Genomic DNA, 25,858 nt, shown 5'->3' on the forward strand with positions numbered 1-25,858 from the left:
TGGGTGCAAAGTTACTTAGTGTGTGGGCACCCTGGCACTAGCCAAGGTGCCCCCACATCGTTCAGGGCAAATTCCCCGGACTTTGTGAGTGCGGGGACACCATTACACGCGTGCACTGTACATAGGTCTCCACCTATGTACAGCGTCACAATGGTAACTCCGAACATGGCCATGTAACATGTCTAGGACCATGGAATTAGACAATTCCATGATCCCCCGAGTCTCTATCACAGACCCGGGTACTACCAAACTACCTTTCCCGGGGTTTCACTGCAGCTGCTGCTGCTGCCAACCCCTCAGACAGGTTTCTGCCCTCCTGGGGTCCAGCCAGGCCTGGCCCAGGAAGGCAGAACAAAGGACTTCCTCAGAGAGAGGGTGTTACACCCTCTCCCTTTGGAAATAGGTGTCAGGGCTGGGGAGGATTAGCCTCCCCAGCCTTTGGAAATGCTTTGATGGGCACAGATGGTGCCCATCTCTGCATAAGCCAGTCTACACCGGTTCAGGGATCCCCCAGCCCTGCTCTGGCGCAAAACTGGACAAAGGAAAGGGGAGTGACCACTCCCCTGACCTGCACCTCCCAGGGGAGGTGCCCAGAGCTCCTCCAGTGTGCTCCAGACCTCTGCCATCTTGGAAACAGAGGTGCTGCTGGCACACTGGACTGCTCTGAGTGGCCAGTGCCAGCAGGTGACATCAGAGACTCCTCCTGATAGGCTCTTACCTGTGTTGCTAGCCTATCCTCCTTCCTAAGTAGCCAAACCTCCTTTTCTGGCGATTTAGGGTCTCTGCTTTGGGGAATTCTTTAGATAACGAATGCAAGAGCTCATCAGAGTTCCTCTGCATCTCTCTCTTCACCTTCTGCCAAAGGATCGACCGCTGACTGCTCAGGACGCCTGAAAAACTGCAACAAAGTAGCAAAAACGACTACTGCAACCTTGTATCGCTGATCCTGCCGCCTTCTTGACTGTTTCCTGGTGGTGCATGCTCTGGGGGTAGTCTGCCTCCTCGCTGCACTAGGAGCTCTGAAGAAATCTCCTGTGGGACGACGGAATCCTCCCCCTGCAACCGCAGGCAACAAAAGACTGCATCACCGGTCCTCTGGGTCCCCTCTCAGCACGATGAGCGTGGTCCCTGAAACTCAGCAACTCTGTCCAAGTGACTCCCACAGTCCAGTGACTCTTCAGTCCAAGTTTGGTGGAGGTAAGTCCTTTCCTCCCCACGCCAGACTGCATTGCTGGGTACCGCGTGATTTGCAGCTGCTCCGGCTCCTGTGCACTCTTCCAGGATTTCCTTCATGCACAGTTAAGCCTGGGTCCCTGACACTCTAACCTGCAGTGCACAGCTTCCTAAGTTGTCCTCCGGCGTCGTGGGACTCCCTTTTGTGTCTTCGGGTGAGCTCTGGTTCACTCCTCTTCGTAGTGCCTGTTCTGGCACTTCTGCGGGTTCTGCCTGCTTCTGTGAGGGCTCCCTGACTTGCTGGGCGCCCCCTCTGTCTCCTCGTCCAAGTGGTGACATCCTGGTCCCTCCTGGGCCACAGCAGCATCCAAAAACCCTAACCCCGACCCTTGCAGCTAGCAAGGCTTGTTTGCAGTCTTTCTGCATGGGAACACCTCTGCAGGCTTCTTCATGACGTGGGACATCCATCCTCCAAAGGGGAAGTTCCTAGTCCTCTTCGTTCTTGCAGAATCCACAGCTTCAACTATCCGGTGGCAGCTTCTTTGCACCCTCAGCTGGCATTTCGTGGGCATCTGCCCACTCATGACTTTGTCGCGACTCTTGGACTTGGTCCCCTTGTTCCACAGGTACTCTCATCCAGAAATCCACTTTAGTTGCATTGCTGGTGTTAGTCTTCCTTGTAGAATTCCCCTATCACGACTTCTGTGGTCTCTGGGGAATACAGGTGCACTTTACACCTACTTTTCAGGGTCTTGAGGTGGGCTATTTTTCTAACCCTCACTGTTTTCTTACAGTCCCAGCGACCCTCTACAAGCTCACATAGGTTTGGGGTCCATACGTTATTCGCATTCCACTTTTGGAGTATATGGTTTGTGTTGCCCCTATACCTATGTGCTCCTATTGCAATCTATTGTAACTATACACTGCTTGCATTACTTCCTTTTGCTATTACTGCATATTTTTGGTATTGTGTACATATATCTTGTGTATATTTGGCATCCTCATACTGAGGGTACTCACTGAGATACTTTTGGCATATTGTCATAAAAATAAAGTACCTTTATTTTTAGTATATCTGTGTATTGTGTTTTCTTATGATATTGTGCATATGACACCAGTGGTATAGTAGGAGCTTTGCATGTCTCCTAGTTCAGCCTAAGCTGCTCTGCTATAGCTACCTTCTATCAGCCTAAGCTGCTAGAAACACCTCTTCTACACTAATAAGGGATAACTGAACCTGGTACAGAGTGTAAGTACCCCTTGGTACCCACTACAAGCCAGGCCAGCCTCCTACATACTGTTGTTCACATCTAAGTAAAAACCCCTTATTATCCATTGTATGTAAGGGAATGGTGGGTTTGTCCAAGACTGTCCAGGTCAAGTACCCTGCTTAATGACCCATCTCTACGAAATGGGTAGTCATTTTAGTTATCGTCTTTCTGCACCTAATATTGCTTCTATGTTCCATAATTCGGGTATAACCTTCCATGTAGTCATCCTAATGTAGGGAAGATCGCACAGACACCGAATTAAGTAAATTACATTTTCAGAATTACAGTTTGCGTATTTCGTCTGTATCCATGGTGATGCCGGACCCACATCCACCATTTTGGTGTTCTTAGTTAAAGGGCAGACACTGCATGTAGGAAAGTACCATCTTGCCTGGCATGTTACCCCCATTTTTCACTGTATATATGTTGTTTTAGTTGTATGTGTCACTGGGACCCTGCCAGCCAAGGCCCCAGTGCTCATAAGTGTGCCTGAAAGTGTTACCTGTGTTATGACTAACTGTCTCACTGAGGCTCTGCTATCCAGAACCTCAGTGGTTATGCTCTCTCATTTCTTTCCAAATTGTCACTAACAGGCTAGTGACCAATTTCACCAATTCACATTGGCATACTGGAACACCCTTATAATTCCCTAGTATATGGTACTGAGGTACCCAGGGTATTGGGGTTCCAGGAGATCCCTATGGGCTGCAGAATTTCTTTTGCCACCCATAGGGAGCTCTGACAATTCTTACACAGGCCTGCCACTGCAGCCTGAGTGAAATAACGTCCACGTTATTTCACAGCCATTTACCACTGCACTTAAGTAACTTATATGTCACCTATATGTCTATCCTTTACCTGGTAACGGTTAGGTGCAAAGTTACTTAGTGTGTGGGCACCCTGGCACTAGCCAAGGTGCCCCCACATTGTTCAGGGCAAATTCCCCGGACTTTGTGAGTGCGGGGACACCATTACACGCGTGCACTACACATAGGTCACTACCTATGTGTAGCTTCACAATGGTAACTCCGAATATGGCCATGTAACATGTCTAAGATCATGGAATTGCCCCCTCTATGCCATCCTGGCATTGTTGGCACAATCCCATGATCCCACGGGTCTGTAGCTCAGACCCGGGTACTGCCAAACTGCCTTTTCAGGGGTTTCACTGCAGCTGCTGCTGCTGCCAACCCCTCAGACAGGTTTCTGCCCTCCTGGGGTCCAGCCAGGCTTGTCCCAGGATGGCAGAACAAAGGACTTCCTCAGAGAGAGGGTGTTACACCCTCTCCCTTTGGAAAAAGGTGTTAAGGCAGGGGAGGAGTAGCCTCCCCCAGCCTCTGGAAATGCTTTCATGAGCACAGATGGTGCCCATTTCTGCATAAGCCAGTCTACACCGATTCAGGGACCCCTCAGCCCTGCTCTGGCACAAAACTGGACAAAGGAAAGGGGAGTGACCACTCCCCTGACCTGCACCTCCCCTGGGAGGTGCCCAGAGCTCCTCCAGTGTGCTCCAGACCTCTGCCATCTTGGAAACAGAGGTGCTGCTGGCACACTGGAGTGCTCTGAGTGGCCAGGGCCAGCAGGTGACGTCAGAGACTCCTTCGGATAGGCTCCTTCAGGTGTTGCTAGCCTATCCTCTCTCCTAAGTAGCCAAACCCTCTTTTCTGGCTATTTAGGGACTCTGCTTTGGGGAATTCCTCAGATAACGAATGCAAGAGCTCATCAGAGTTCCTCTGCATCTCTCTCTTCACCTTCTGCCAAGGAATCGACTGCTGATCGCGCTGGAAGCCTGCAAAACTGCAACAAAGTAGCGAAGACGACTACTGCAACTCTGTAACGCTGATCCTGCCGCCTTCTCGACTGTTTTCCTGGTTGTGCATGCTGTGGGGGTAGTCTGCCTCCTCTCTGCACTAGAAGCTCCGAAGAAATCTCCCGTGGGTCGACGGAATCTTCCCCCTGCTACCGCAGGCACCAAAGAACTGCATCACTGGTCCCCTGGGTCTCCTCTCAGCACGACGAGCGAGGTCCCTTGAATCCAGCAACTGTGTCCAAGTGACTCCCACAGTCCAGTGACTCTTCAGTCCACGTTTGGTGGAGGTAAGTCCTTGCCTCCCCACGCCAGACTGCATTGCTGGGAACCGCGACTTTTGCAGCTACTCCGGCCTCTGTGCACTTCCGCCGGAAATCCTTTGTGCACAGCCAAGCCTGGGTCCACGGCACTCTAACCTGCATTGCACGACTTTCTAAGTGGCCCTCCAGCGACGTGGGACTCCTTTGTGCAACTTCGGGTGAGCACTGTTTCACTTCTCTTCGTAGTGCCTGTTCCAGCACTTCTGCGGGTGCTGCCTGCTTCTGAGAGGGCTCCTTGTCTTGCTCGATGCCCCCTCTGTCCCCAGACGCAATTGGCGACATCCTGGTCCCTCCTGGCCCACAGCAGCATCCAAAAACCCTAACCGCACGATTTGCAGCTAGCAAGGCTTGTTGGCTGTCTTTCTTCAGGAAAACACTTCTGCACGACTCTCCACGGCGTGGGGATCCATCCTCCAAAGGGGAAGTCTCTAGCCCTTGTCGTTCCTGCAGAATCCTCAGCTTCTACTGTCTAGTAGCAGCTTCTTTGCACCCACAGCTGGCATTTCCTGGGCATCTGCCCATCTCCGACTTGCTTGTGACTTTTGGACTTGGTCCCCTTGTTCCACAGGTACCCTCGACTGGAAATCCATCGTTGTTGCATTGCTGGTTTGTGTCTTTCCTGCAGAATTCCCCTATCACGACTTCTATGTCCTTTGGGGAACTTTAGTGCACTTTGCACTCACTTTTCAGGGTCTTGGGGTGGGCTATTTTTCTAACCCTTACTATTTTCTAATAGTCCCAGCGACCCTCTACAAGGTCACATAGGTTTGGGGTCCATTCATGGTTCGCATTCCACTTTTGGAGTATATGGTTTGTGTTGCCCCTATCCCTATGTGTCCCCATTGCATCCTATTGTAACTATACATTGTTTGCACTGTTTTCTAAGACTATACTACATATTTTTGGTATTGTGTACATATATCTTGTGTATATTTGCTATCCTCATACTGAGGGTACACTCTGAGATACTTTGGCATATTGTCATAAAAATAAAGTACCTTTATTTTTAGTATATCTGTGTATTGTGTTTTCTTATGATATTGTGCAAGTGACACTAGTGGTACTGTAGGAGTTTCACTCGTCTCCTAGTTCAGCCTAAGCTGCTCTGCTAAGCTACCATTATCTATCAGCCTAAGCTCCTAGACACCCCTCTACACTAATAAGGGACACCTGGGCCTGGTGCAAGGTGTAAGTACCCCTTGGTACTCACTACAAGCCAGTCCAGCCTCCTACACTGCAAGATCCACTTGCTGAATGGCCCCTCACTTGTGGTAAATCCCACATTTTAGGTTCATTCATGGGTACTGGATGTTGGGGTCTAGTGTGGATCAATAGGTCCCGTATGTTGGCACTCTTCCTGAAAGAAAACATTGTTTTTTTTCAACTGTAGGCCACTTGAGTTCAAGATTCTTCAGTTCCTATTGATTATTCGTTTCACTTCATTGGAAGCAGTGTTAAAGGCTGTCACATAAATGGGTTTCGGCTTCCCTGTACTTCCCTGTCACAGTTCCTTGCTCTTTTTTGTGCCCTCTAGACAATCCTCAACTTATAGTCACGTTCTATCAATTTCTGCTCAAGGGCCAAGGTTTACTGTTTGAAATCCCCCACTTCGGAATAAATTCTCTGAATTCGGAGAAACTGTTCGTAGAGGGACTACAAGTTTACATCGACCAAGATGCACAGAATGACAGCGCTCATCAACGAAGAAATACAGGAAAGGCACAAAGGAACTACATAAAATGCTATTTTTAAACCAAGTATCGTATATGTTAATTCAATTGCTTTCTGAAAACAGGCGGTAATTAGTCCCTCTTTGGAACACACAGAAACTGCCCCCCCCCCCCCCCCCACACACACTGATTCAGACGTCCATCTCTGAAAACCGGGGCATGAGCCAAATTTGACAAAATCTTCCACGACAGCTGGTGGAAATCCGGGACTGTCTCATCAAACCAGGGGCACTTGGTCACCCTTCCTCTGGTCACCATTTTCTGCCCACCTCTCAGTGCCTCGCCCTTCCTAGGCACATCGTCCCTTTCCTCGTTGTCCCTTTCCTCACATGACTGTTTCTTTATCATTGCTGCCTCTTGCCCTCAGGCAGCCTCCCCGCGAGTATTATCAGTGCTGGTCGTATTTCTGCCTTTTAACTCTGTCTGTCATTTGTTTCTATTTCCTCGAGAGTTGACATTTCTATTTTTCCCAGAAATTTACTCTTTCAGAAGGCTAACTGACATAATCAGATGACCACGAAAGTTGGTTAAGTGGCAGTCCATTATTTTCCCACGTCATCTCCCTCACACATATACAGAGCACCTCCTCACCACTACCGAGGACTACAGGAGCCGGAGTGGGACAATGTAAATGGCAGTTGCGGAAATGGGCCCGCGGCACTGCAACAGCGGAACGGGCGGGGGACTTGGCCCTGTTGGGAAGCAGCGCTTAGAGCCACCACTCGGACGGGCGCAGGAGAGATTGCCCAGGGCACATATGTGGCTCTGTAGCAGCGGCACAGGAGGGCCTAGGCGCAGGCAGCAAGCGTCGGCAAAAGTGGGATTGGAGGGGCTACAGACTGTGGTGCGTTACCTACAGTGGCGTAACAAGGGCACCCGCAGCCTCCGCGGGAGCGCCGAAAGGGGGGGGGGGCGAGCTCCAGGGGTCCTTTTCGGCCACAGTACACTGTGCACAGACGGCAGGCCCCTGACTGGGCCCAGGAGGGAGGCCCCTCCTAGAAGTACTTTTCAGCGGGGGGCTGAAGTTGCATTACGCCTCTGGCCATCTAGGCAGGCATGGGCCAGGACGGAAATAAATTGCCCAACTGTTTTAACTGGAGATTGAACAGTGAGCGGCAGCGCCTTTAAGTATCCAACGAAAATTCAACCCTCGGTCTCCTAAATATTCAAGGACAGGATAACTCACTATTAATACCACCAGTGCAGGACGATTAGCAGGTGCTGTCAGCTTCTGTATTCTGAGTAATACTGAACTGAATATGAATGGTTTTTAAAAAGGGCCGACTATAAACATGCCTTCGCTCTCATACCGGCAATATAATTATTTTTTTAAGTGTAACAGTTGCATGCGTTTGTTTATTCCAGGTGAGGAGAAATGTGATTATTCAGTCAAGTAAAATATGTTTTTACAGGAAAGTGCTGGAAATATCCCATAGGAAGTATTCCCATCGTGCAGAGAAGTGCCACTGTTCTCAGTGCTTAATTTGTGTTTATTTCCGGTGCTGAGCACCGGCACTTATTTTTTAGGGCTGGCGCTTATTCTTCTGCCCCAAGTATTTGCTGCGAGTAAAAGACACATCTGGGAAAGACGGAGTAAGGGGGAAACGAAAAAGCGTCGCAAAGGGAGAAAGCAGAAAGCTGCTAGAGTGAGCTGAAGAGGCAGGCGGTGGCTGTGAATGGATTAAAGAGGCCCGAGATGGCTTCAGGATTACGCTGCCTCAGTATTCCGTGTTCCCACATTTAATTGCAGCAGCCGCGTGTTTAATAGGAGGGCTTTGAGCACAGGCACGTTTTTATTTAAAAAATAAGCACTGATTGTTCCAAATAAATGCATGCCACCCTGTGGGCAAGTGGAAGTAGATTCGTTTTAAAAGCCTAGCAGCCCTGTTGAGAAGTGCTGGTAATGTCAGTTGTTTGCATTGAAGCAAAGCTGAAAAGTGGCGCCACTTCCTGGATAAACTATAGCAACACATCCAGGATATATGGGTATTGGCTTACACTAGATTGACAGCCGTACTGTAAAGTGCTGGTACTGTTCATTAAAGGTGTGTGTACGATCTATTGGGTTCACACCTTTGTTGAGAAGTGCTGGTGAGGTTTGAGCATGAAGGTGAGACTATGGTGTCCTAAGGGGTAGTGCCGAAATGAATGGGGAGGATGGCTGGCTTTACAAGATGTGTGAAGGAATGAGTTCTTGCAATGGCACCCCAGCGAATTAGAACAAAATACTGATTACGTTTGGAAAGGACTGAACTTACATGATCTGCAAGCAGTGGGCGGCAGTCACTACCCAACAAGGTGCGATGAGCGTGCCCCCGCAGAACTGCTTTCCTAGGTAGAGGGCTGCCATGTAGGGGTGGGAGGCGGGCAGCGCCACCAGACCTCCCACAATGCGTGATGTCATGCTTGGGCTCTTCCTGCTACGCTTTCCACAGCTCGAGAGTGACGTATCCCTTTTCACAGGTGGCTCAGGCGTCCCAGCAACAGTATCCCTCGTGCCAGGAGTGGCTTCTCTCGTCTCAGGAGCTGTATCTTTCGATCCAAGGGGAGTCTTTTTTGTCACAGCTGTAGATTCCTCTGGAGTGAAACAGAAATCAGTCTGTTGTGCTTGGAAGCAAGAAAGCAGGGTTCTTTGACTTCCACCCCTCAGTGTCAACATTCTCCTTTCCACTCACAGAACTGCCCAATCTCTCTTCTAAAATGGACAACAGGATGAATGTCGTTGCTGCTCACTCAAAGGGCTCCATTAGCTTTCCCTGATTTCTACTCTGCATGCTAATATGGCCACTAGTCTCCACCCCGCCATGATGCGAACTGCCATTCTTTGTGCCTCACATGATAACTCTCATTTCTTGGCAATCCTTCCCAGATGGCATCCTCTCTCCACTTCTCATGTGATGAGGTCTACCCTTTTAATCGCCAGATGCAATCAGCTCCAACATCCTGCCGCACCACGCAACCCACAATGGAAGGCACCCATCTTACCTTCTGTTACGTTGCATTTTGGGATACTGCAGTGCTCCCAGCTTATGCGTTGGTCTTTAACCACATAGCACCATGGCTGCACATCATGTCCTGGGTTCCTGCAGAGACAAAAGTGCCAGCTCAGTCAGTCACAGATAATAGAACTGGTTTAGGCCTTGCTACCAGTGAACTCTTTCCCAAAACATGACAGCAGGTCAGACAGATAAGATGGTTTCTCATGCTCTTACTATCACAGCTTTTCACCTCCTCACTTCATTTGGGAAGCTTGTACTAGTGCGCCAGGAGTAAACTTCATAAAGGGCCTCCGGTCAATGTTCTTTGAGGTCTGGGCAACTCCTGCTATCGAGAACCTACAAGGTCTTTTCTTTCTGCTGGAAGAAAGCACTCTCTCTGTTCTGATGTACGTACATAGATGTACGAGAGACATTATGATCCTGGGAAACCAGTTCTTGATATGGGTGCCCCCTTCATTTGGATATCCCAACTTTTCTACCTCAGTCTGTCCCCCTCACCTGCAGTAAGGGTGACCTCTACCACCCACACCCACTGGTTCCCCATAAAAGATCTCACCTGCAGTAGGGGTGTCCACCCAGTCCGGAGATAAGTGCCTCGTCCATACTGTGGATAGAGAGCTCATGGAACATGATGTCCGAGTTCCACGGCAGACACTCCAGGCCCGAAGCGGTGGTCTGTGCGGTACCCCTATAGGAAGCACCGTTCCCTGAGTAACAAAACTCCCTGGGATCTGCAGAGTAAAGTTCAGTTCAGTTGTGATGTACTGAGGATGGCTTTTTCTCTTCAATGTTTTTCCCAAATTCCGAAGTTCTTTCAATTTCACCCCTGTATTCCATTTTCAGCCCCTATACCCACAGCTTGTGGCTTTCCCAATCTTATTTGCCCGTTCCTTTCCTTCAAATCCTTCTCTATTTAAGCATCTTCTGATGGTAACTCCTTGCCTTGAAGCCTTCTGATCTCAGGCACCACTATGAGCCCTTCCCTCCACTGCAGCACTCGAAATTCCCTCTCTGTGGACCGAGGGCAGAAGCAGACATGGCCATGGGTGACGCATGTTTGAGTAAACTGACTCCAGAAAAGCAAGAGGAATTTTTAATTGGGGTACAAGGGAGAAAGCCGTGCTGTGTGCCTCAGTACTTTCTGTGGTGTTTGCTGTTTCTGCAGATGACCTTTAGGTGCTCTGTGACCTCTAAAATTCAGCTGAGAGTGTTTATAAAGGATGCTAACCAGGGCACATCTGACCTTTCAATTCACGTCACCATCAACTCTACAGGCCCAGACATATGGAGAGATTCAGCAGCTCCAGTGTCCACTTTTTCTGGCTTCCTTCTCTTCTCTGCACTCCTTACCGCCTCCTCTAGACTACATCTCTCTCTTCCCCTCAGGGAACGTCATGTGCAAAAATTGCGTAACTGCGAAATCTGGGAGCAGAGCAATAGTACTGAAGCCTTGGGACACAGGTGATGAAAGACACCACCTACCTAAGCTTCTCCACAGTAACCGCTCCTTGCCCAGGATAGAGACTCGCTCTACGTCACAGAACGTCCATGTGTCTCTTCCTCATTTCTACCTCCTCGCCCTCCATACCCTCACCCCCACCTTCCTCTCTTTCCATGTCGCCTCGTGCATACTTCTTTCCACCATACCTCTCCGTCTCCACACACCTCTTATTCCTTACCTGCGTCTCAGTTCATGTGCCTGTTCATTCCTCGAGTCTTTCTCTGCTCCTGCCTCTAGCGGGAAGCCTCCCGAACGGCAGAACAACGCTTTCGTTAACCACAACTTCCTTGTTCAGGGCCTTAACCACGCATGTGCTGAACCACGCACATGCGTGGGTAAGGCACAGAAGAAGGGAGTTGGCTGAGGAGGACAACGCGATCAAGGAGGAGGTAAGTTGGGGTGGGACTGGGGCTGTTTTAAGGGCAGGGGGGTTGGGGTATTTTTAATTTTGGGGGTGGGGTCTGGGTGGTTTAGGGGCAGGGAGTCGGGGTATTTTTAGTTTTAGGGGTGGGGAGTCGGGGTATTTTTCATTTTTGGGAGTGGGGTGGGGGCTCGGGGTGATTAAGGTTTAGGGGCGGGGGAGGGGAGGTCAGGGTTTAGGTTTTAGGGGTGGGGTGCTTTAGGTTTTAGGGGCGGGGGTGGGGAGTCAGGGTATTTTTAGTTTTTGGGGTGGGGGCTCGGGGTGATTAAGGTTTAGGGGCGGGGGATGGGGTTCAGGGTTTAGGTTTTAGGGGTGGGGGTTGGGGTGCTTTAGATTTTAGGGGAGGGGGTTGGGGTGGTTTTAGGTTTTAGGGGCGGGATGAGGGGTTGCAGTAATTTTGGGGGTGGGGTTGGGGCGGGGTGGGAAGTCTGGGTATTTTTAGTTTTTGGGGGTGGGGGCTCGGGTGATTAAGGTTTAGGGGCGGGGGAGGGTGCCAGGTTTTAGGGGTGGGGTGGGGGGTTGGGGTGCTTTAGGTTTTAGTGGAGGGGGTTGGGGTTGTGGTAATTTTGGGGGTGGAGGGTTGGGGTGGTTGTGGGGGTGGGAGGCCCTGGTAATTTTTAGGGGTGGGGATCGGGTGCCAGGGGGGACGCATGCTGGAACCATGCATGCCGTTCCCTAATGCCTTTACCAGGAATGCCTTTACAACAAAAAATCGTTGTTAAGGCATTCGTGGTAAAGGCATTAGTGGTAAAAACGAGGTCGTTGTTCCGACCTCATTGTTCAGGCATGCGTGGTTGGAGCATGCGTTGTTCTGACATATAACCGCCTCTAGCCATCCCTCCTCTTTCATCTCTATCCCCTCCAATTCACTTTCTCACGTCTCTCCTACTGCGGTCTGCCCCCCCCCCTTAACTTTGTCACATGAAATCCTCTTGAGCCCCTCTCCGCTCTATCTGGCTGACTGGCAAGCATTTCCTCCTGTCACTCCTCTCATCTTCCCCCGCGTTCTCCCTCTCTCACTCCCAGCTCTCTTTGCACTCCTCCCTGGCTGAGATCATAGTTTGTGCTGGTCTTTCTCAGTCTCTTCTTATTCTTGCTTCTCCTTCTTTCCTCTGTTCCGTCACTCCCACTGGTCCCTCTCAACCGCCGCCTCATTCGTCTTCCCTCTTACATTTTCCTTGTATTTATTCTTTTCTTCTTTCTCTCTATTCCACTCCTCTCCTCTTGCCCTCCTCTATTGCACCACTTCTTTTCTCTCCTGTCCCATATTTTTCTACCTTTTCCTTCTTACTCACTAGGTCACTGTTTTTTTCTTTTGCACTCCATCCTCTATTTCCCCGAATTTCATCTGTCATTGTTGTTGTCCCTCTCACGTTTTCTGCTGCCCATATTCACACCTCCCTGTATTATAGTCAGGATCACTGGAATTATTTGATGACGTAACTACTGGCTATCCAAAAATTAAGGATACACCACACTTGCCACATAACACACCATCTGCTACACAATTTGCCGATTTCAACAAGAACATGCTTGCTTCTAGCTCAAAGGGATCAAAAGTTATTTCAGTAGCAGGCCCCTTGCAAAGGATATCTGGTCACATTTAGGGCCTCATTATGACTTCAGCAGTCTTTTCCAATGACCGCTGAAGCCGCTGCAGCCAAGAGACTGCCAGTGCTGGAGGTCTGCTGACTGCCATATTAGGAGTTGTGTTTACGTCCGGCTCTGTCAGCCTGGCCGACGGAGTTGAAGAGGTGGTTGCATCACCAACACCGCCACGCCAGCAAGACTCCACCCACTGTATTATGAGCTGTAATACATCTTGGCGGAGTCTTGCTGGCGTGGTGGTGCTGCCGGTGCAAAACCCTCAGGACCCGTCCCCTCTGGACGACCATCATGCCGGAAAAGGTATGTTGATCGTCCGAAAGGGAGGGTGTTGGGTGCACGTGTGGTGTATGCGGGTATGTGTGCGAATGGGGATGACTGAGTCTATGTTTGTGTGCAAATGGGGGTGGCTGAGTGCGTGTATTTGTGTGTATGTGTGCGAATTAGGGTATCTGAGTGCATGTTTGTGTGCGTATGGGGGTGTCTGAGTGCATGTCTATGAGCGAGCAAGTGGTGGTGTCTGGATGTATTCGTGCAGTTGGGGGTGCTTGTGTGCAAGTCTGCGAGTGAGTGGGGGTTTGTGTGTGCGTCTGAGGGAGTGGGAGTGTGTGTGTGAATGTATGCGTATGAGGGAGGTGTGTATGTGAATGTATGCGTTTGTGAAGGGGTGGGGGTGTGGATGATTGGGGAGGGGTGGGGAGAATTTTTTTGGGGGGTGTGTATGTGTGAGTGGGGGGTGTGTATGTCAGTGTGAGAGTGGGTGGGGTGTTAGAATGGATGTGTACGGTTGGGGGGGTGTTTGTAAGTGTGTGGGCGGGTGGGGGTGCTTCTAAGTGTGTGGACAGGTGGGGGGTGTTTACATATGTGTGGACGTGTGGGGGTGTGTGTGCCATTGACAGGAATGGGGATTCCTGTTGCAGAGTGTGTTACTGCCAGAGTTTTCGTGGCGGGGTGACCGGCACGGAAAGCCTGTCTGTCTGAAGGCTTGTAATCTGGCTGGCAGGCAGAGGCCTGCCGCCGGGCTGGAGGAGCTCACAGCCGGCCGTGTCGGTGCGAGTGCACCAACGGGTCAGGCAGCGTTGTGGTGGTTTGGCATCTGCCAAACACCACAACTTGTAATGCTGCAGTCTTTACCACTGGGTCCACGGTGGTAAGACAGCCAGCCTCGAAATGAGGTCCTCAGTTCCTGCTGAGTGATTTATTTTTTGTTAAACTGGTACTAATGATGTAAAATCTTTTAGACACTTTTACTATGTGTTAAAATGTCAAAATAGTGAAATAGTACTGCCACAGAATGTTCTGCTTTGTGTTACATAATTTGTCTAAAATATAATAAAAACTAAGCATAGTTTGACCTTCAGCTTCCACATAATTATATTTTGTCCCATCTCTTCTCTCCCCACTTTCTTTCTCTTCTCCCCTCGCTCTCTCTTGTCCACCTTACCTATGTCACAAAATTTGCCTGTGTACTCTTTGGGGCAGCTGCAGACACGACTTTTCTTTGCTTCCCAGCAGTGTCCTCCGTTCAAACATGGATTCACATCACACGCTAGAAACAAAAAAGAGGCGGAGCTGATGTCTGGTGAAAACATAAATGTAAATATTTCTTTCATATGTAAAACCAAGTCAGAAATTTGGTTTGGAAGCGGAAGAGGTCGATGCTAGGGCCGTCAGAAGGGGAGGCGGGCGCGGGAGTCTAGAAGGTTCGCTGTTCCTCAGGCGCAGCCGTTTCTGAGGCTGCCGCACTCACGCTGCAATATTTATTTATAGACTCAGAGCAAAACGGCACTATTTATTAATGAAGAGTTAGCCATCAGGCGCCATCTAATGGTTTTGGAACATATCACTAGATGGAACCGGATTTCTTGCTGAACATTCCTTCCACAACATTTTGGACGTGATTAATAAAGATTATGCTATGAGATGAGAAGGGCCAGTGGAATTATGCGATTCTGCAGCCACGGTGTTTTTCGCATAAACACACATTTGTCGCATTGCCATATAATCCACCATCTGCTGCATAAAATCTCCCTCATAATCTGCAGATTGTAACTATAAATGTTTCTATCTCAAATGTATCAAAAATTACTTAAAGGGCAGCAGCCCGAGTTGCAACACAGTGGAAGGCTCTTCGCCTGGGTTGCCTAGCCACATTTCATTTGCTTATTGATGAGCCTGAGTGTTAAACTAGTACTAATGAGGTGAAACCTTTGCTCATATAGTCAACCCTGCTGCATAATTTGATCCACGCCTGCACATCATTTTAGAGACACTGGCTATGAGTAGGTGTGCCACAGTTTCGTTGTTCCCCTGGCCTGCTCCTGATTTCCAGAAATAAGCCACTGGTATATTTGACTTACATGTGCCTTAGTTTCAAATTCAGCGCTAGGCCAAGATACTACAAGAGTAAATCACAGCTACATCTTTGAGCGTTTCAGTCTGTTTTCAACACTGAAGCAGGGGCTTTTCTAATTAGGACCCCACTTCAGTTTCTCGTCCCATCGGGATAGCTTCTGACGTGCCTACTCGACGCTCTGAGTCAACAGACATCCAATTCATTTTCATCCAAGAAGTTGCAAAGTATTCCACAGAACTTCCCGCAGATTGCAAAAACGTTGCATCTGTGCATACCCCTATTGAGGATTAACAGCTTCACATTCTTGAGGATACTTAATGGTTTATCTCCTTCTATCTTGACTTCGAATGCCCCATAGGGGTATTGGGTGTTTAGTGTGGTCAATAAAGTATCACACCTAATACAATCCGACACCCCTAGTTTTGAAATTTGAGTGTATTAAACAGAACCTATTTCAATCAATCAATCAGAGATTTGTAGAGCACGGCTTATCACACATAGGGCCTGATTCTAACTTTGGAGGACGGTGTTAAACCGTCCCAAAAGTGGCGGATATACCACCTACCGTATTACGAGTTCCATAGGATATAATGGACTCGTAATACGGTAGGTGGTATATCCGCCACTTTTGGGACGGTTTAACACCATCCTCCAAAGTTAGAATCAGGCCCATAGTGTCTCAAGGAGCTGTTTGTGGGTGTGCTGCTCAATCAAAGAGCCAGGTCTATTTCAGTTCTCTCTCCAAAAATGGGGCATAGTATGCAGTGTTTGATGCATTATTGCATGTCCCAGTAATTACTGGGCCTTTCCCCCCTCCAGTATTTGTTGGCAGATTTGACCTGTTGAAGCTTAACAGAGTGTGCAGGCTTTATTGCACAATGTAACAAACAGGGAGCAATAAACCACAAAATTCATAAATCCGACCTCTGTGCAAATATGGGTTTGTGCAAAGGTCGAAATGTTCCAGCATGGCAGGAGCAGGTGAAAGTTAGGTTGTTTGGGTCTACACAAGTAGAATTGTCAATTCGCCCCTGGATTTTGGGATTTCCGGGCTCTGTTTGAAGGAAGACAACAGATTTCTATGGGATACTTATCTGGTGACCGAAGATACCTAAAAGCGTTGCTGTGTGTTGTATTGCAAAGTGTGGCTAAGAACTTGAATTCAGCTCTTCAATCTTGGCCACTGTTGATGGACATGCCTGTTGATGAGATCCATAGTCGGTTTGGGACAATAATGAGCATTTTGGAGTCCGTAAGTACTTTTTCTTGGTGCTTGGTCTGTGAGCAATCTCAGTAGCCAGTGTCTGCTCACAAAGTGGTTTGTGTTGTAGAGGCTTTGTGCTGCCTGCAATGGGAAAGCTGGACCTTCTTAAAGCGTTTTAAGGTGAATTATCCACGTTAAAAAACCTTTGTTGACCTGGTCTTCACAGATTAGGTGTTGACAAAGCTTTCCCACAAATCTGTGATTTTGTGGTATGTCTTGATGTACCAAGGTCCACAACGAAAGCGGTGGATGCAGGCAATGACCCACTCTTGAGTTTGTGATTGGTTACATAGATCACAACCTCAGTTTTAACCGCGTTGAAGGTAAACCAATTGTTTGTCACTCAGGACTTCAGTAGGATGAAGAAATTGTTGAGACCAGTGATGGAGGGATCTCCTATGAGATCCATGTACTTTTGAGAATTATTGAAGAAGTGTTGACTAGACTGTCGGTGGACAGTTTGATATAGATATTAAAAGATATTGGGGATATCATAGGTTCTTTGGATGCACCACATAATAAGCTATTGAAGTAAATAATGAGAGCACCTTGTGTTACAAAGGCACACTTGCCGAAGAGCAGTCAAAATTGGAAATCTGTCCAGCTGGTAACATTTCGCGCCATGTTCTGCATGCCTGCCAATCAGTTACCTGAACAGTTTAGCTGACACCATCAATTGGCAACTAGCACTTGATTTTTGGCTTTCGTGTTAGGTGACATTATTTTGTCCGAATATGGCACCACATCACACCATCATGAGAGAAAACGATACGCATTTTTAGCGAATCCCTCTCTCCTTTCTCCCCTCTAGATATCTATCTCTTCTCTTTGCCTACATGTGATCTTCATGGACCAAGTCTTGACAAAGTTGTCGCATAATGGGGTGCTTCCTTAAGCAAAAACCTTTGTCTGCCTGTGCAAAGATGGCCGCTTCTTTCACCTAAGTTGTCTGGCAAACAGACCTATCACAACACTGTTTTATGACAGTCTGGGACACTTCCTAATCAAGCGTTCAGTTTGTTTGCACGCCTGCCTGTCTCACAGCAGTATCACGCCAACTGTCGTCACTTCTCCTACACTGTGGTCAAGAACCTGCTTCGCTGATTTAACTAAGCACACAGTTCATGCACCTGTCAAAGACAAATATTGAATTCCGCTGCTGTCGAGTTTGAAAGTGTCAACAAAACCAGAACCATCCCCCACTCCCAATAGAAGATCCAACCTATTTCCTTCCAAAAGGAGAAAAATCACGCATTTCAGAGGTTGTTTCAGCACTTCGGTCATCTCATTGAACCTACCCATAGTATCAGATGCCTAGTGCTTAATTTGAGCTGGTACTTATAGGCGAAGCCCACCGGCACCCATTTTTGGAAACTGGAACTTTATTATTCTTCATCAGACTTCGACCCATACCGTGAGAAAGAAAAACACAAAAGGAGAAAGAGAAAGCCTGAAAAACAGTAACAAAGGGAGAAAACAAGGTTGAACAAAGTTCTGAAAGATTGAAATAGAGGTGCGGGAGTGTCTGGTGGTTGGAAAAAAGGCATAAAGCGGAACTAAGACTACGCAGCCTCGTTTCCTCAAATACTCAGACCCTCGAAGGTGTTTCTCCGTAATCCTGATTCGGGGGAACATTCTTCCCTGCAAAGGTATTGCGAGTTTCCTGTCAAAACCTGCACTCCCGCGTACTTCTCATATAGCATTCACCCCTAAATAGCAGAGGGAATCTGTTAGCGGGAAAGTACTCGAAATGAGAGAAAAACTTGGGGAAATCTGTGCACAGAGCCTATTCCAGTGGTTGAAAGTCAGAATGTTGTCTGTGGTAATACGGGAGCCAGTAATTGCGATATCTTGGTAATTCTTGGTGAGGTTTTACGAACCTGGACAGTCATACTTTTATCCAGGAAAATACTTCAGTCCTAATTTATCACGTAGGCCATTCCTGCACTAAAGCCATGAACCATGCTAATAGGCGAAGATTGTTTTAAAATGTTCAATGCCTTAGGCACTTTTAGTTTCTGCTTCAGCTATATCATTTAAAATGTCCTCCCTATTTACTCAATGCCTTAGCGGTTGTGACTATTGCTGGTTAGCCTTTTCTGGACTCCATTAAAGGTAAAATTCTTCGTAGAATAAATGTTTTGAATACGGTAACCCCATTAGTGGCTCTGCATTTAGAAATGGGTCTAGTGAGTACCAGTAGCGGCTTGCGGGCTGTGGAAGGGACGGGGATGGAAGGAGGGGCGGGAGGGCGGGCGCTAAAATTTAATTGAATTTAATTTAAAAAAAACACACACACTTACCTGTTGCTGGCTGGACACAGGCACGGGCTCCCAGCCTGCCCTGCGGCCTATACTGACGCTGCCCAAAGCAGCGTCAGGATTGGCTGGGGGCGCTCCCAGGCAGACTGTGCAGGCTCTCTCCAGCCCGGCAACACAGCCTACAGCGCATGTGTGTTTGGCCGGCCTGAGACGTCATCCCTGTGGCCCGCCCCTTTTAAACAAAACAATAATAAACATAGCTTATTATTGTTTTGTTTAAAAGGTTTAGCAGCTGCCTCTGTTGGCGTGGGCAACACTCCTCCGCCCATATGGAGGAGCCGCCACTGGTGAGTGCATGTGTACTCGGCCTAGCGGCTATTCGGTTGATGTATTCCAGGGATAAAACTCCAAGCAGAAGTTGTGCTCAGAGGCCTTCACTGAGCAGATGCATGACAGTGCCTTTGGGAAAAACCTCTCTCTGCCTTTTCCTACTTTAAAATTAACCAAGGGGAACTGGCAGCTACCTCAGTGTCGGAATTTAAGCTATTTTGTAATAATTCTAGCCCGGCTCTGAGTCTGGGGTTGGATAACGCTTCCTGTCTATTAAATCCCGGAAATAGGAGGGTATGTGCCTCTTGTATTAAGATAATGCAGCACTATCTGAGTAGGAATATTGCGCATATTGTGCACCACTGATTCTTCAAACTAGGGGCCAGATGTAGCAAAGGGTTTTTCCCATTCTGTGTCAATGGGAAAATGTGTTCGTACATATGGCCCTAGATTGCAAATGTTACTATTAGCCAGTGCTTGGGAGAGACTTAAGAAAAACGATCGAGTTTGTAATTTATGTTTATTTGGAATCCAAGGTTTTGATCTTGTGGTTTTCGTGTGCCCTACATTGGGTAAGATTCGGATGAGATTTTTAAAGCTCATGTTTATAGGTAATGGTACTTTTACTGTTGATAATGCACCTACATTTCCACACAATCCTGATAATAAAATGCATAGCTTTGATGTATTCATCTTTTTAGCAGTTTAAACAAAATAAGAAACTTGTGCTAGTTCGTCCTTAAGTGCGACTGTCATTTATGTGAGCAGAAGGGATCTGCCAACAGCAGACATTTAGATACCATTATGGTGGAGGGGGGGCAGGGGGGGTGTAAGGAGTGATAGAAACTACAATGATCCTTCTTCTGCTGTTACATGTCATTGTAGGGAGAGAACAAAAAAGCTTAGGAAATGCTGTAACCCAGAAGTAATTCATAAACATTTTATGTTAATAAGACAGTAAGATCTTTGTTTTATTAAAAATTATCAAATGTTATCGTCCCTAAAGTTGGACGAAAACAATAAAGAGTTTTGTCTGTCTCCCTGGTTTTCACAGGAGACTCATAAGGAATCCTTCAGTGTGGACGTTCCTCAGCTAGAGCACACTATGGGTTGTAGGTCTTGTTCGAAAGTATAGTTTGATTAGTCGCCTTTTTAGCAAGGAGTTTTGTAGGGAAGGCAGTGCTAGAGACAGGACGTTAGTGTGATTGAGTGTCTGGGTCAAAGGTCAAGGTTCTTCTATCAGGAAGGGATCACCTACGATAGTCAATGTGGTCTTTGACCACAACCTCTGACCAATGTTTCTGTGGAAGAGCGAATGATGTCTCACTGTCCGAGGGGATGCACAATGCACAAACTTGAGTACCAGGAGTTGCTTTACTCAACTCCATGGTACTGATTTTAGCAACCTCTCAAGGACCAACGGCTAATTTAGCCCCGTCTAGATTCTAACTTAAAACATGCAGGCCTCGTGCTGGATGCTCAGCCCAAAAAGCTGTTTCACCATTTTTCCGGAAACCCACGAGACGCATGGCAGGCTGCTCTGAAGTTCCTCCCACATGACCCTAAGGTAAACTGCTATTTGTGGGTTCCAGCACATAGAATCATAGTACATGGAGAGCTCTCCGTATGGACAGTCACAACCTTTGTGAGTGGTTCTGAAGATAGCTATAAAAGGACCACAACAGGAACTCCTGAAAGCCTCATCGAGTCTGTAAGGTGCCTGATCAGAAATACCCAATCACATGCAGGAGGAAATGCCCCTCCCCCCCACAGCACACCAGAAACTTACATTTGACGTTGGTGCGCTTGCAAGATGTTCCCTTCTTACTGCAATGGCACTCCTCCACATGTGGTGGCCTGGCCCTCATCCAGCGCTCCTCCAAGTCAAAAAACTGCAGCAGTTGGGCGTCGAAGCACATCTCTGTAGAAAGGAGAGGGGAAAAGACATCTAATGAGCAGAGACTGAAACTTGGAATACACACCTCTGGTGAGGCTCTCTCTGCAGCCGCTCATCCATTCCAATATATACTTTCTCGAAATGAGAGCGGAAGTGATTCACTCGAGACCTGCACCTACTGTGCCACTCGGCCCTGCTTAGAATCAGTAAATCTCAAATCAACCTTCTAAGTATAGTCGGGGCCTTTCTGTTCTAGTAAACGAAGACAAGTCCCGAGAAAGCCTGGGTTCTGTCACACTAGACCATGGGTACTCACAAACTTTTTCTCGGGGGCCAAAATTGCAGTATGGTTTGCGGCCGAGGGTCGCACTGAAGTGACAGCGGGGGTAGGGGCGGAGGCGGGGCTTATAGGGGGTACAACCACCCCGCCCCCTTTTTCAAAACATTGCTAAACAATGCTGCATTTTGAATCCAGGTATAACTACAAACCTACCCCAGTAACACACACAGTGCACACACACACAGCGCCATCTGCACACAGCGCCATCTGCTCTCACCCCTACCCCAGTAACACACACACAGAGCACACACACCGCGCCATCTGCTCTCACCCAAACCCCAGTATCACACACAGCGCCATCTGCATACAGCGCCATCTGCTCTCACCCCTACCCCAGTAACACACACACTACATTAAAAACAAATAAATAAATAACCAAAGAGCCTTACCTGCCTTAATAAAGCACTGTAAAGATGCCACAAATGTACAACGGCACGGCAGGCGGGTGGGCGGCAGACGTGGAGACGGTGACAGGAAGCAGACAAAAAAGCCCCGTAAAAGTTAGCTGCAAGCGCTAACTTTTAAGGGGCTTTGGCTTCCCACCACTAGCCAGGATCGTCATTGAAACGCCATAACTAATGGCCGCCTTAGGTAAACATAGAGGAGGGCCGCGGGAGCATGCGCGAAGTAGCCACTATTGCGCATGCTCCTGCGGCCCTCTTCTATGTTTATGTACTGTGGCCATTATTATATGGCGTTTCTCGGACGTCCGCGGGCCGCCAAGATAGGTCCATGGGGCCACTGGCGGCCCGCGGGCCGTACTTTGAGTAACGTCGCACTAGACGAATACACAAGAACGGGTTATGTTCTAACCTCCAACTGGGCTTTGTTTGAAACCCACAGGCTGTATTTGAAACCCCAAATAGTGTCTTTTTATGTTTGAACCCCTTGTTCAAGCTATGTCCTAAATCCAATTCTCGTTTACCAACCCGCGGTTAGAGCTTTGTTTTATGGCCTAAGTGATGAGTGTCTTCTTCTGTTCTAATGTAAGATACGCAGTCTAAGGCTCAGGGGTCTGTTCCACTCCACATCCTCCCAGGCTCTCTCACAGAACTCACACTATTTGCAAGATGGCCTGGGGGAGCTTAGTCTTAGAGCCCCTGATACAACAGTGTGCTCTGAAGCATCCTGGGATATGTGGAACTGAGCATGTGCAGTGGCCAGGCGGCCATACTATGCAACGGGTGATGGCTATGAGCCTGACAGGAAGTATGTGGGCATTCTGGGAGGAAGTGCAAGAGAACATGGAAAGGGTAGTCTTGTAAAAAATAGTTCTTTCTGTGTCAAAAGAATAGGGACTCTCCTTGATTGACAACTAAGCAATGCTCATATAGTCCATCTAGCTCTCATTCCTCAGTCAGGCCCTCTGTGTCTGCAGACTCACTCTCCTGAGTCCACTTCCAACGACATAACTTTTTCCAAGAACTATTCAGGTGAACTTTGAAAGGACAGTACCACAAGTATTTGCAGGGTAAATGTCTATCATTTAAAAAAAACAGCTTATGAAAGGTTGTAAGCGCACACAAACCAAACAACATATTCTGTGCTTGGATTTGAATTTCAGGGTTTGAAATTCACCAAAACAAATGAGTGGTAGGAGTCACAGTCGATGCCAGGGAACGAAAAGAGTTTTCAGTCGTCTTGCATACTGAACCCCCAGGTCGCTGATAACAAGGGGTGCAATCCTCGAATTGAATATGGGTTTTCCAGGATCTCTCTATAGAAGTGAGGGTGGGCCTGGTGGAGAGCTGCTGAAGTCTCAGTCTGGCATGTCTTCCTGGATCATTTCACTTTACCTGTCTGCTAGTGTCTCAGTATATCTTGGGATCTGCGTTTCTCTCTGTCCTGGGATGTCATCACCTACCTAGCAGGATCTCTCTCTGTATCATGTCCCTTGTTAACTCATATGTCTGGCATTATCTCCGTTTGTGTCATGGAATCTTTTCACCTCACCTGTCTGGCAATGTCTCCCTCCCCAGCCTCAACTCTTATCACTCCACCTGTCTAGCAGCGTCTCCCGCCCTAGCCTTAACTCTTATCACTCCACCTGTCTAGCAGCGTCTCCCCCCCTAGCCTCAACTCTTATCACTCCACCTGTCTAGCAGCGTCTCCCGCCCTAGCCTTAACTCTTATCACTCCACCTGTCTAGCAGCGTCTCCCGCCCTAGCCTTAACTCTTATCACTCCACCTGTCTAGCAGCGTCTCCCCCCCTAGCCTCAACTCTTATCACTCCACCTGTCTAGCAGCGTCTCCCGCCCTAGCCTTAACTCTTATCACTCCACCTGTCTAGCAGCGTCTCCCCCCCTAGCCTTAACTCTTATCACTCCACCTGTCTGGCAGCGTCGCCCACCCTCGCCTTAAACCTTTCACCTCACTTGTCTGGCAACGTCTCCCGCCCTAGCCCTAACTATTTTCACCTCACCTGTCTGGCAGTGTCTCCCCGCCCTAGCCTCAAGCCTTTTCACCTTACCTGTTGGGCAGCGTGTCACTCCTTAGCCTAAACTCTTTTCACCTCGCGCGTCTGGCAGTGACTCCCGCTCTAGCCTTAAATCTTCTCACTTCACCTGTCAGGCAGCATCTCTGGCCCTAGCCTCAACTTTTTCACCACACCTGTCTCGCAGTGTCTCCCACCCTAGCCTTAACTCTTATCACTTCACCTGTCTGGCAGTGCATTCCTCTCAATCAGTTGATTAGTGCTCCTCACCTGTCCTGCAGTGTTTCCCACTTTATCATTGGTCTAGTTTACATCATCTGTTGTGTGGTTTGTCCGTCTCTATCCTTCAATCTGTTCCCCTCTCGTATCCGAGAGTGTCTCGTTCAGTATCCTTGTATTTGTTCACCTTACCTGTCTGACCGTGTCTCTCCCTCAGTCCTTAAATCAGTTCCTCTCACCTCTGTCCCTCTCTGTCCTTGAATCTGCTCAGCCCACATGCCGGGCAGTGTCTCCCTATGCAGTAAAACCCTCTGTATTGTTGGTTTAGTCCACTCACCTGAGTGTCAATGTCTCCCTCTGCATCCCTGTAATTTATTCACCTGATCTATCTAGCAGTGAAACCCTCTGTATTGTTGGCTTAGTCCACTCACCGGAGTGTCAGTGGCTCCCTCTGTATCCCTGTATGTGCTCACCTCACCTGTCTGGCAGTGTACCCTGCTGAATCATTGGTTTACTTTAGCTTCATGTCTGGTAGTGTCTCCTTCAGCATCCTTGTACCCTTTGTATTTGTTCCCCTCTCCAGTCTTGCAGTGTCTCCCACTGTCTCACTGGATTAGTCTAGTACACTAATCTTGTATGACATCCCTCCCTATGACTGAATCTGTTCATCTCACACGCATGGCAGCGTCTCCCTCTTCATCCATATAACACTTGTAATTGTTCATTTCACCTGTCTGGCAGTGTCTCCCTTTGTATTGTCAGTTTAGTTCACTCACCTGATTGACAGTTTTGCCATCTCTTTCCTTGAATCTGTCGTCTTCACCTGTCTGGCACTGTCTCCCTTTAGATTCTAATATCCCCTGTTTTTATTCAGCTCACCAGTCTAGCAGTGTCTCACACTGGATCATTGGATTAATTTACTTACCATGCTGGCAATGTCCTCTCTCTACCACTCAATCTGTTCACCACACCTGTCTGGGCGTATCTCCATCTGTATTTTTGGATTACATCTCCTCATCTCTCTGGTAGTGTCTTTAACTGGATTAGTTCCACTCACCTATCTGGAAATGTCTCCCTCTCAATCCTGAAAACAGGTCACCTTACCTGTGTGGCAGTATCTTGTTATGAATACTTGTATTTATTTAATCTCACCTGTTTGACAGAGCCACCCCCTGTATCTCTGAATTAGTTTACCTCAATCATCCGGCAAAGTCTCCCTCTGCATCACTGGATTAGTTCACCTCAGTGTCTCCCCCCATGTCATTGGATTAGTTCACCTCACCCGTCTGGCAATGTCTTGCTCTGTATCAAAGGATTAGTTCACTTCACCAATCAGGCAAGGTATCCCTTTCTATCATTGGATTAGTTCACCTTACCTGTGAGGCAATGTCTCCCTCCTTATCATTGGATTAGTTCACCTCACCCGTTAGGTAATTTCTCCCTCTGTATCACTGGTTAATTCACCATACGAAATGTTTCTCTCTGTGTCACTGGATTAGTTTACCTCACTTGTCAGGTTATGTCTCTTTCTGTATCTTTGGATTAGTTCACCTCACCCATCCAGCAATGTCTCACTCTGTATCAATGGATTAGTTCACCTCACCCGTCAAAGAATGTCTCCCTCTATGTCATTGTATTAGTTCACCTCACCCGTGAGACAATGTCTCCCTCTGCATCACTGGATTAGTTCAACTCAGTGGTCAGGCAATGTTTCCCTCTGTATCATTGTATTAGTTCACCTCACCCGTCAGGCAATGTCCCCCTCTGTATCATTTGATTAGTTCATCTCAACTACCTGGCAATGGCTCACTCTGTATCATTAGATTATATCATTAGATTATTTCACCTCACCCATCAAGCAATGTTTCCCTCTGTATCACTGGATTAGTTCACCTCACCGTTCAGGCAATGTCTCACTGGATTAGTT

At 48.0% G+C, this 25,858-nt stretch overlaps 1 protein-coding gene across 1 annotated transcript in view; it reads right to left on the reverse strand.

Annotated features, from left to right (window-relative positions):
* The window catches only part of F12 (coagulation factor XII), a 101,469-nt gene that overhangs the window by 33,579 nt on the left and 42,032 nt on the right, over window positions 1–25,858 (reverse strand). The window contains exons 6-10 of the mRNA XM_069244488.1: window positions 20,831–20,962; window positions 14,275–14,379; window positions 9,860–10,034; window positions 9,290–9,387; window positions 8,563–8,881 (exon numbers count right to left, since the gene is read on the reverse strand). Of these exons, the coding sequence (XP_069100589.1) occupies window positions 8,563–8,881; window positions 9,290–9,387; window positions 9,860–10,034; window positions 14,275–14,379; window positions 20,831–20,962 (829 nt within the window). The remainder of the gene's footprint in view (window positions 1–8,562; window positions 8,882–9,289; window positions 9,388–9,859; window positions 10,035–14,274; window positions 14,380–20,830; window positions 20,963–25,858) is intronic.

This window comes from Pleurodeles waltl, chromosome 7 (genome assembly GCF_031143425.1).
Source record: "Pleurodeles waltl isolate 20211129_DDA chromosome 7, aPleWal1.hap1.20221129, whole genome shotgun sequence".
Taxonomy (NCBI): domain Eukaryota; kingdom Metazoa; phylum Chordata; class Amphibia; order Caudata; family Salamandridae; genus Pleurodeles; species Pleurodeles waltl.